The 12,510-nt window shown below is 42.3% G+C and overlaps 1 protein-coding gene across 1 annotated transcript in view; it reads right to left on the reverse strand.

Annotated features, from left to right (window-relative positions):
* The window catches only part of ARSJ (arylsulfatase family member J), an 80,928-nt gene extending 69,936 nt beyond the window's left edge, over positions 1-10,992 (reverse strand). Inside the window, exon 1 of the mRNA XM_066573878.1 lies at positions 10,164-10,992. Coding sequence (XP_066429975.1) covers positions 10,164-10,495 — 332 coding nt within the window. The 5' untranslated portion in view covers positions 10,496-10,992. The remainder of the gene's footprint in view (positions 1-10,163) is intronic.
* Positions 10,993-12,510: the final 1,518 nt, after the last annotated feature.

Genomic DNA, 12,510 nt, shown 5'->3' on the forward strand with positions numbered 1-12,510 from the left:
GGAAAAAACAATATCTGTTTCCCAGCGGGAGCTCTGTCCTCAGATGGCCGTTAGCAATCAGCTAAACTTCATGAGAGAAACTGTAGATATGGAGGAGGGCTTCAACCATTAAAAATAGTAACTTTATTGATTGAAGCACATATATCTAACAGGTAAACGCTGAATGCGTTTTGGCCAGACAGTGGCCCATCACAAGTCTGATAGAGGAGTACACCCTCCAGATGCTGCAGGTCGGGAATGGTGTCGATGACCCAGAGGGTTGTGAACCCTGAGGAACTGTATGTACCAGTGACTGCTGTATGTGAAATAAATACTGGCAGGTGCCAGAACTTAAAGAAACTCCAAGTCTTCTGAACCTTTATGCACATGTGCCAACCATCCTGATGTAAAGATGGCCATCCGATAGAAGAGTATCCCCAACTTGGCGCAGTATGTATGCATCTAAGAAACAATTTTGCTACACTCAGGGGAGTAGTTAGTGTAGCTAAAGGCTCATGGGCCCAGGTGAAAAAGTTTAGCTTGTGTCCCCCCCCTCCACCCCCAAAGCTGCTCTGCATGGCTACCAGCTGTGGTCCACCCCAAAAAATACATACACACATACATTTTTTATACATGTGTATATCACACTGCATATCTATAAAAGAACATTTCCAACACAACAGTTTAGATAGACCGTCTCAGCTCTAGTAAACGCTATGCGACCGGATTGGGATTGTGGAATCCACGATCATCACCTGCGCGGATGATCTGCGGTACTCTGCATCAATTAATAAAAATAGAGTATTGGCATGTGAGCGGATAGCGACTCTGATTTCCGCTCACTGAAATTAAATCGCAGCATACTCTATCCTTGTGCGGATTCCGCACGGACAGTTTCTGTTGATGTCAATGGAAGTAGTCTGACCCACGGCCCATCACAAATTGACATTGCGGATAGGTAGCAGGTACCCATATCCTCGTCTAGTGATCACATGGGAAAAAAAATCTGTACTGCGCATGTCTGGCGCAAGCCGTCTGGACCATCCGCAATACAGATTCAAAACATTTCTGTGCGGACATCGGACGCAGTTGGAGCCAGATTCCACTGCGGGCACATGTATAAAAAATGTATGTATGTATTTTTTGGGGTGGATCACAGCTGGTAGCCATGCAGAGTAGCTTCGGGCTCCTACATGCGGAATCTGACCCGTCCTTGTAAGGCTGGCCTAACAGTCAGATACCATTTCTACACAGTGATAGTGATCACAGTGCAATTACTTCCAGTGATCACAAGTGACTTCTCCTCTTATTAGTATTGTTCACTTTCTCTTTTCTTCTTCATCTGCCCAGATAGCCATGAAGATTTCTTAAAGCTATGACTCGTCTCTGCACCCTCTCTCCATTCTGCCCCTTACCCCAATGCTCCTCACAGTGTCACCCACAATAATAGTCCTCACACACAGTAATAATTTTCCTGTACTGACCATTACATGAAACAGTGCCTCTTTTGTGCCCCTACACTAGGATTGAAGGATCTGATGCTGGAGCTGCGATGAAGCCAGGAGAGATGTGTATAAGATTATTATTTTTATACATAGGCAACATTTTTTTTGCATTGTAATTTACTATTTTACAGTAGTAGAGCCCTATTATGACCACTATTGCCTCACCACCGCCCCCAGTAGTGCCCTTCACAAAGTAATTGGCCAGCAATGGTTTTGCCCCATGGTTTCCCCATACCCATATTACCACCTTTGTGCCCCACAAAGAAAACCCATCTGCTGAGCTATATAGTGAAGGAAAGATCAGAGTTAAATATAACCGCAAGACAGCAGGCATGCTGCGTAGGAGATTGTGAAACCCTAGAATAAGATATTAACTTTAGATTAGTTAGTAGATCGTGGAAACAAGAAGCTCATTTTTCCAAAAGACTCCTTTTCAGAAATAAAGACATTAGAGACAGAAGGCAGAAAATCACTGTTGTTTTATGGTGGTTAAGGGGGTGATGTCAAGGAAGTATAGAGTTGGGTATAGTCAACATAGAGATGGTACTGAAAGCCTAATCTGCAAGTAGTTTGTCCTCTAGGGGATGTGTAGATAAAAACGAGGGGAAGGCCTAGGACCGAACCTTGTGGAATTCCAATAGCAAGGGGAAAAGAAAAAGTAGAGCAGGCAAATTATAAACTGAATGAGTGGTAAGAGAGGTGGAAGGAAAACCAAGAGAGCAGTATCCTGAAGGGCAGCCAATGGAGTGGAACATGCCAAGGTGGAGTTAATGTACCACAGTGTTGAACGCTAGAGAGAGATCCAGAAGAGTCAGTAGAGTGTAGTCGCTGTTTAATCAAGAGATAGTTTGATTCTGTAAGGGCAGTTTTTATAAAATGTAGAATATGAAAACCAAATTGTAAGGTGTCAAGAAGAGGGTTAGCAGAGAGATAGCTGACTAGGCAAGAGTAGACCAGACATTCCTTGATTTCAGAATGAAAGGAAGATTAGAGACTGATTGTTAGTTGGCAACACAGTATGGGTCACAAGACGTGACTGCATGTTTAAAAGAGGAGAGAAAGATACTAGAAGAAAGAAAAAGGTTAAATATTGTAGTGAGCTGAGTAATGACAGACATGGAAAGAGACTGGAAGAGGTGTGATGGAATAGGTCCACTAATATAGGTAGTAGGACGAGAAGCAAAGCCTGGAGACTACTTCTGTTCTTGGGTCAAAAACGGAGACGGAGTGGAGGGAAGGGACTTAAAGTTACTCAGGGTCTGGGGGATTATTTTCTGCCAGTTTTTTGGAAGTGAGATCTGCCATAGGCGGCTACATTTTAGGGCTAAGGAGGTATCGAAAGCTGACAGTCATTTTGGATTATAGGATAGTGAGAATCTGAGCATGGTGAAGTAGGCTTCTTTGGCATAGTGAAGGGCAAAGTTGTCAATTCTGAGCATTAATTTGTAATGTAGGAAATCTGCTGACAACTGCGAGCTTCTCTACAACCATCCAGCACACCTAGAGAACTGCTAAAGAAACATAAGTATTTGAGGCATGTGCTAAAGTTGCTGCGGTTTGCGTCTGAAGTGTCAGAGTGTGAAGGATGCTGTTTTGTCTAGAGCACTTTTGAGGCTTTTATTCTAATATTTGGCAGCCACATTGGGACAAGAGAAGAACGAGACTGGGTACAATGATGACTTGTAAGGAGTCTATAAATGTCTGAATATGAGCAGCCTGTAGATTGCATTTTTGTGAATATATTAAGTGATGCATAATGATTCACTGTACACTGATGCACATGATGACTATGACGTGTTCCTGTACCCTTCATAATCTTTGTTTCCGGAATTGCATTAATTGCTAAATGGTCTGGAAGGACTTTATATACTAGTGATTTGTATATTCACATTTCTTAACTCTTTAGTGACATAGCCTATTTTGACCATAAGGATGTGACAGCATGTAGCACCAAAAGTGACAGGGGGCCCTTGAGAACTGCCAAGGTGTAAGAAACCAGGGGCCCTGATGACATGGAGGCTGGAGAGCGACACTTCACTGAGGATCAGTTAGACCCTTACGGTGAAGGGCCCTGCAGCATATGGGAGAAAGGGAGTCATCCTCCCCGCAGTGCTGGAGACTGCAGCAGGGGTGTCAAAGATGTGCATTGGATGGTTTGAGAGGTTTGCAAGACAGACTACGGAAGAAGTGAAAATTAACAGCTCAAGAGGTTTTAAGGAAGTGTGAGTGTGCTACATTTCCTGGGACTGCGTAATGTAAAATCCAAAGACTCACATGACTGTAATACCATAAATATTGTGTAGTTACGGTACCACAAATTAGTTAATGCAAGGCCTTTCATAGTTGGTGGGCTAGGATAATTAATGTTATACCAATGTGTGATGTAGTTATGATGTGTAGGATGTCTTGTAACCTGTTTATTATTGGGATTGTAATGATACATCAAGTCACATGAAGGGAGGGTAAATGTGGACTGGCGCGTAATATCTAAAGCCAGGTATGACACAGAGATTGAGCCTCCTGTATTGTGTGACAGCCTCTAATAATTACGTCTATGATGTGTTCTGTGTGAAAGGACGCTGCTCTTACTGAATGCTTTTCGGTTGTGGCCTATGACTAAGAATGATGCAAGTTATGCCGCAGTCAATGGAATTTGGAGACTATGATACAAAGAGGAAACAAGAACGCAACATAAATGATGCTGAGGAATGCCATTTGACAAGAAAGTAAATTTAGTGTTGCAGATGATATTTTGAGTACTGTCCCTTTAAGAAAGTTTATGTCAATTTTTTACAAAATGCTTAAGTACCCAAGCCCTCATATGGAGTGAAGTAAGGTTTAACCTGTTGCTAGTCAGTAAAAGTTATTTTTGTATGCAAAAGTGCTATCTCTGCCTCCTTCTGTCATCACCGCACCATTGCATAACCTGCCACCACGCACGTACCAACCGGCCGTTATGTTTACATCCAAGTATGATCCTCTTAGTACTCAGAATACCATACTTTTTGTAGTGGCCATTCTGAGCACTGCAGGCTTGACCCATTAAAGTGAATGGGACAAGCTTGCTGTGCTCAGAACGGCAAGGTTGAAAAGTATGGCGCGCTGAGTGTGAAGAGGATCATACTCAGATGCAAATACTAAAATGACTGCAGTGGTAGGATACGCTCTGCGACCCTTTCAGTCTATTAATGGTCAGATTCCTGGATAGTATTGAGTGTTTATTGCAATATTTGGGTCAGGAACGTCTGACTCAATTAAAAAAAAAAAATCATAAATCTGGATGGGCCGATTCCAACTTCCATTAAAGTCAATGGGAGTAAAAATCGGGTGCAATAATATGCCCTTCAAAATTTCTTTAAAGTGTGGTGGTTGCTCCCTGAATGTGGCTCACTGTTGCCTTGCAGTGTTGGCGTTCCAGGTTCAAATCCCATCAAGGATAACATATCCATGGATTTTGAAAACCCCCCATCCAGATGTTGCCCTTGTACAATTTGAACCTAGAACTGCAGCACTGCAAAGCAGCAATGCTAACAACTGGGCCACCATGCTTGGCTTTCTTCTGTGGCGGAGAAGAAGGAAAAACATAAAAAGAGCATACTAAGTTTAAACAGATATTGTCAGACTTGAACCTAGAAACCCTATACTGTAGGGCAACAGTGCTAATGACTGAGCTGTCATGTTTGTTCTTTCTTCATCTCCTTCTTATATCTTGTTCTACTTAGTCATCCAGAGGAGAAGGAGGAAGAGAAGCAGTAGGTGAAGGAGAACAAAAAGAAAATATTTGTTCCTCTCCTTCTTTTCTTTCTCCTGCTCTGCAGAAGAAGGAAGATGGAAGAAACTTGGTGGCTCAGTGACTAGCGTTGTTGTCTTGTAGCGTTGGGATTCTAGGTTAACATCTGACTATGGAAAACATCTACATGGACTCTGTATGTTCTCTTTGTGTTTATTCTTTTTTTATCCATCTTCTCTTTCTCTGGAGAAGGAAAAAAGAAGGAGGAAGTAGTGTGGTGACTCAATTGCTAGCACTGTTGCCTTGGACCCCTGGAGTCCAAGGTTCAAATCTGACAAAGGGCAACATATGTATGAAAGATGTTATGCTCTTTTCTCTTTGTGTTTACCCTTCTCTTCTTCTTCATTCCTCCTCCGGAATAAGTATGATGTGGCTCAGCTGTTTGTTCTGCTCGAGTTCTGGCTTGAAATCGGAGCAAGGGCAACATCTGGATGGAGTTTTTTAAAGTCCATGCAGATGTTGTCCTTGATTGGATTTGAATGTAGGACTTCCGTACTGAAAGGCAACAGTGCTTAAGGGGCTGTTTCGAGATGTAGGATTTTGGCATAACACGTTCCCCTTGCAGTAAAATAACAAATACTGATATGTTCACCTCTTCCTGCTCCCAGTGTGTCCCACAATCGATTGCTAAGCTCTGTTATAGACTGTAGGCGCTGTGAGGTCCCCTAAATCGGACTAGACTGCAGCTGTAAGCACAAAGTGGATGACCAAGCACTGGAGGATACAGTGGGAGCACGGGGAATGGGTTGTCTTGAGGTCTGAGAACTCGGACAACCCCTTTAACTATTGAGCTATGTTAATTGAAAACACATAGCTACACCTACCATTTAATGGGAATTCATTTTTTTCAGGATTCTTGCCAAAAATCAAATCAGGATGACCAGATCTGATTTTGCAAAAATCAGACCAATTTTATCACCCAGCTGATCATGACAAGCAACACTACTCCTGGGTAGCAGACCTTCACTGATCAAATACTGGTAGCCTATACAGGGAACTGCATTTTTTTAAAATAAGGGGGTGTTAAGGGTATAAGATAAACAAACAAAAGATTCCTCTGTCCTGGATGTCAAAAAATGGCATCATAATGGGGGGACTATTTTGGTCTTTGCTATAAGGCCCTCTTCTCTTTTATGTATACTTGACGTACAGTGGTGCCTTGGGTTAAGAGTTTCATTCGTTCCGTGATGAAGCTCTTAACCCAAAACAAATCAATTTTCCCCATTCAAATTGATGGACACACCATTAATTCGTTCCGGATCGCGAAGCTCTTTCATTGATTTCAATGGGGATGCCGGGGTCCCATTGAAAGCAATAGGATGCTGGCACCCCCTCAGTGATTTTCTGGGAAGGGCTTTAAATATAAGCCCTCCCCTGAAAGCATCCCTAGCTGTAGTAAAAAAAAAAAAATATATGTACTCACCTGTCCGCTGCTGTGCAGTGCAGGGAGAAGACGCGGCTACATGCGGCTGAGCACCGGCAGCGGTGGACAGGTGAGTATATATTTTTTTTCAATGGGGAAAATTGATTTGATTTACGAGTGTTTTGGGTTAAGAGCTTTGTCATGGAATGAATTAAACTCCTAACCCAAGGCATCACTGTACATCAGAATACATATAAGAGAAGAGGGCCTTATAGCAAAGGCCAAAATGGTCCCCCCATTATAATGCCATTTTTTGACATCCAGCACAAAGGCAGCAGCAGCCCCATTGAAATCAATGGGAGAGCTTTGCGATCCTCTGCCACAGCTGTGACCAGCTGTGGTAGGGTATTCTTTACTCCCCACGGGGAGTCTCCTTGTCACTGAACACTGTGACAGTGCTGTCACAGTGTTCAGTGATGAGGGGACTCCCCATGTGCAATGTGAAGCAGGCACGTAACCAGAGGGTTTGCACTTAAATCAGAGCAAAAATCCGGGAGAGAGCCTGCTCGCAAGTCAAAAAGCTCGCAAGCTGAGGCGCTCACGAGCCAAGGTATCACTATTTTGTGTTGCAGTCTTTAATTTTTTTATAAATACACTTTAAAGAGTGCCTGTTATTGTGATCTGGATCAAACATCCATACAAGACTTTTCTTTTAGCTCCTGTATTCATAAGAGAAAGCTGAACTGAACATTTTCTGTTAGCTATAATAGATAATGTTTTTATATTAGTTTATTACCAGAAAACAGAAGAATATCCTTTACAATTGTAACTGAGTTTCAGTAGAAAACCTATTAATGATCTTGACATTACTATTCTTCATGTCAAACCTTTCCTGGCTCCCAGAAATTTCTGCAGATTGCTAGACACTAGATGTAATTTATTGCACTTGGTTACCTAAAAACTAATGAGCTCATCATGTACCATACTGAGCAGTTTCCTTTTCAGAAGTGCAGGGATCTAGCGGTGAATCAGTGTCTAGCTTAGTTCTGCAAACTTTATTCTCTGAGACGGGGAGGAAAGGAAAAAACGACAAACTTCTGCTTCAAAGTTCGTTGAGAAAAAAAAAACATGGGAAATTGTGTTCAAGTATAAGGGATAATACAGCATTGCTCTCCAATATTTACATGGCTCTACAGAAAAAAAGCACAATGCATTTATATGGAAACTAGTGAAAATTGCAGTTTTCCTTTTAATTTAAAGGGGTTGTCCAGTTGTAAACTATTGATGGGCTATCTTCAAGATACCTATCAATTGTAGATCGGCGAGTGTCTGCTACCTGGATCCCTCTCTGATCAGCTGTTTGCTGGGTTGGTGTGTTCATATATTGAGCTGATTTATAAAAGGAAGCAGACAGCTCTGTTCCCACTGCAGTGTCCAGGATTGGTATTGCAGGTGAAATTCCCATTCACTTTAATGCCTGCAATACCAAGCTGTCTACTTCTTACAGAAATCAGCTCAGTGTAAGAACATATCAGCCCAGAGAACAGCTTATTGGTGAGGGTCCTGTGCAGCAGACCCTCGCCAATCTACTATTGATGAACTACTGTATCCTGAGGATAGCCAACAATTCAACTGGATAACTCCTTTAAAGAGATTTTCTCATTTAGGTGATAAATGTATGATGGCTGGGGGTCTGACCACTGAGACCCCAAAGAATCATAAGAACGTTGCATCCAGAGTTTCCCTAGTGAATTTAGTGGTAGTGCTCATGTCTGACCTCTGCTCCATTTACTGATATGGTACTGAGGCCATATTTAAATGGGTGAGCATGATACTGCACTTGCAAACATGCAATTTTACTCGCGTTGTGTTTTGCTTGAGAAACACATTGCAACACATGATTTTCATGTGTTTTTTACACTTGTGCAAATTGCACATTGTTTCAATAGGAAAAAATGTAAGAAAATTGCATCGCACTTGCATCAAAATCATAACTGCATGCAAATGCAATGCAATTTTTTTTCTTTGTTCCCATAGAAAATAATAGGCAATATTGCCAAAAAGTCAGGACATGCTGCAATTTTTCTATCTTGGACTTTTGGTCCAAGAGAAAAATTGCCGTGTGTATGATAGATCATTTTCTCGTGTGAGTTCCATTCATATCTCAATTAAACAGAAATCGCACAGGGAAATCGTCCATGTAAATATGGTGTAACGGAGATAGCTGAGTGCTGCAGTCAGCTAGGTACATAGACAGTAAAAGAAGACAGCGGACCTTTTAACTTTTTTTCCTGCAATGAAGCACTCCAATCCACCAACCGCACAGGGAACATACACTTAACTAGCTCTGTAGCCTCTCCATTCTGAAGAACGCTCCCCGTATTTAGATATGTCATCACTCTTTTAGAGGGAGAACCTATTTAAATCATTAGGGAGTTCTTCTGACTATGTGATGAGTTATTTGAGTTGCGTTGGCTCCCTAGCAATGGATCTGGTTGCCAAAGGTGACCACGCTGGATCTTTCCCATCTTGTGGCCACCAGTGTGGTCCTCTGACATAGTGTCCCCATGTATTGTTTATCAACCACTTCCATTTGAATTTTGCTGACCCCTGCTGTAGAATAGAATATTGGGTAATTGTATGTTCATTTTTCTTCTGGTGTATTGAGAAGAAGACTGTCAAGAGAGAAATTTGGACATATTTATTAAAAAGTGTTTTTAGTTTTTATTTTGGTTCAAGTATGCCTTAGGAATTTACAAAGCAGCTGCTTGGCATTTTTTCAGTTTGGGGGTTGTGGTTCAAATTGTTGAAAACCTGCAAAGTTTGTTTAATGCACTAAACTCAAGCCAAATCCAGGTCAATACCAATTGTGCGTTCTAAATAGCAAAATGTAGTAGATGTGACATCATTAGCATATTGCTTTATTAACATATAGCATCAAATTTTCATACTTCCAATTTTCTACATTTAGCATTTGTCCAAAGTTTTAGTCAGATTTACAAATAGAAAAGTGCTGTTTACTTTAGATAGCAAAATGACACTTTTATGCAATGTCAACCTGCAGGAAGTTGCCTTCAACATACCTCACATCCAGAGCAACTCAAAGCAATACAAATGTATCTAATTATATCCATTGTAAAGTAGTAAGCGTTCTCTGTCCATTACCTTGTGTTTTCTTAGGATCACATTCAATATTGATATTAAAGGAACAGAATGGTTTCAGTGTGTCGAAATGTCCCATAAACAAAACAACAAAGCAAACTATTTATAAACAAGAGCTCATTAATCACAAGTGTGTTACAGTGTCCCACTGTTGTTAATAACCCCTTAGATTGCCAAAAGCATGACACAAGTGCATAATAACAATCTTGTAGAGGTCTATGCAGAACCTGTGGCTGTGTGTGATGTGTTACTACTGAATCTTAGCAGTTTCCTACTTATGGTCTATGCAGTAAACCATGCAGTGTGTTATTAGGGAGAGGAAGGCTGAAAAGTCTGCAGTGGTGCTAGGGGTTTCAGCACTTACCTCCCAGTGATGAACTGACTCCTCGATGGTGAGCAGATGGGTTGCACATAGTAGTTCTCTAGTTTAACCCCTTCAGATGCTAGTTTATCCAGTGTAGGTGTCCTGATCTCAGAGCCATGGTACCCAATATCTCTGTATCCTTGATCATCAGCCAGAATGAAAATGATATGAGGCTGGTGTCCAACCTGCTCATCCACATTTAGTTGCACGGTCTCTCTTTCTTCTAGGCTTGAGTTCCCTTTATCCCAGGACAGGTATCCATAGGTCATGATGCTCACCATAGAGAAGGCAGCCAGTGCCCCCAACATTGTAGCACAGCCCCCCTGCCCCATCCAGCGCTACATCAGCGATCAGTCCTACAAACAGCCAAGTGCTGCCCTGTGGTCATTGTGCTGCTGTCCATCTGGAGGTCTTCACACCCACCCCACCCCAGTGTAGGTGAGTCACTCTCCAACTCTCTGCACTCCTGACACTTCTGCAGCCCAGCAGCTCCACATGGACGGCTTTCTTCTCATAGCAGTGGAAGGAGTCCGCTTTCCTTGCACTTCCCAGCTGCACAGCTCTAAAGAGGAATGAACTCAGAGCATCTGGGAGTTTTTGGCAATGCCCCCAAAGCGGTCACACATGTAGCATGTCCCATTTTTCCTGCCCATCCCAGCTCAGTAACCTGTGGTGGAGAGCTCACCCCCATCAGGACCCCTCTGTCCTCTCCTCATGCAGCCTGAACTCATTTACTGCATGATGCCAGAAGTCCCTGGTGAGGGTATAGAAAGTTTCAGAAACTTATCAGCCCTGCAGCCAGTCACTGGTGTTAATACCTCCTCTCTCCAGTCATCTCCTCCCTTGGAAGTAGTGAATGACTGAGGTGTCAGGGGAACTTGCTCCCCTTCCTGCTGTATAGGGAGGGGAGACTTAAGCCTCTCTGTATGAGAACTACAGTACAGTCTATCTGTTTGCTGAGGACAAAAGACATCTGTGGAGTCTTCAGCATAAGGTTCTTAGAAAATGTCCAAATATCCTAGTAAGTAAACAATGTGGCAAAAGAGAATTGTTAACCATAACAAGAAATATTTTATTGTAATCCGCTGTTATCTAATATCAAATCTATGATGCTGGTGGAAATGTAAGACTGATTTTTCTTAATGTTTTCTTCAAGATAACTGAAACCTGTATTACTTCTCTAAGCCTAGAAGTGCCTATACACATGAGACAGCAGTATGATAATAATTAGTTTATTTAGCTTAGGCTGCTTTCACATCTGTGCTGTTCAGAGGTTTCTTCGCAGATCTGACACAAAATATCGTTGGATACAAAAATCCTGCTCACAGGACTTTTTTGTCCTGTAAAATGCCGGACAGTTGAGCGGAAACCAAAAGGACCCCATTAGGCTGGCTTCACACGGGGTGGAATTGCAGAGGAATTTCCATGTGGACCCTCCGCACGGACATTCCGCTGCATTTACAGTAGCAACAAAGTGGACGAAATTTTGAAAATCTCATCCACATGCTGCAGAAATAACCCGCACAACCCCCATGCGGAAAATGACTTGTAGTGCGGAATTCAAATCCGCGACATATCAATTATGTCGCTGTCTCCGCTGCAGAATTCACCCCCTCTCAATGACTGATTATTGCAACATTTCCCAAATGCTTCATTCATTCATTTTGCTTTGCTGTAAATCTGAGTTCCCATTTCCCACCTTGTGTCATGATATGCTTAGAGATAAGAACCCTCTGGTCTGAAGCAGCTGCTGTGTCTCCTAATTGTAGCCATAAACTTAGAAATTCCATAGATAACACAGAGAGATTCCTTTAACCAGACCCATGCCCTACAAACACTGAAAAAAGTATGTTGCATGGTGTAGGAGCAAAGAGAATATAACTGCTATGTATGTGCAATTGTATATTTAACAGGAAAATAAGTAATCACTTATATACTTCTGCATCCGCTAGTTGTGCTAATGATTTTTATTAAAGGTAAGCCAAAAAGAACAAATTTGATGATCGTGCTGTGTAAATGCACAAAAATTACTCCCTATTTCTTCACTTGTCGTTATCATTGAGTTTGGGCTTATTCACACGAGCGTATATCTGCTGGCTGTGAAAATGTCCAACCGATATATGCTACTATGTGATTCAGGACTCAGCGTATATGCCGAGTCCCTTCCCCTTGCCGACTCTCTGAATGGAGCTTGTGTGCTGAGCTTCCGCCCCCTGCCAATGTTTGCAATAAGAGGGGGCAGGGCGGAGCTTAGCTCTGCTCCCTCCCACTGCAAACATCGGCGAGGAGAGGAGGGAGGGAGTTTAGCAGTCACGCTGCTAAACTCCTTCCCACCTCCCTTCTCCAG

Source organism: Eleutherodactylus coqui, chromosome 7 (assembly GCF_035609145.1).
Source record: "Eleutherodactylus coqui strain aEleCoq1 chromosome 7, aEleCoq1.hap1, whole genome shotgun sequence".
NCBI classification, from domain to species: Eukaryota; Metazoa; Chordata; class Amphibia; order Anura; family Eleutherodactylidae; genus Eleutherodactylus; species Eleutherodactylus coqui.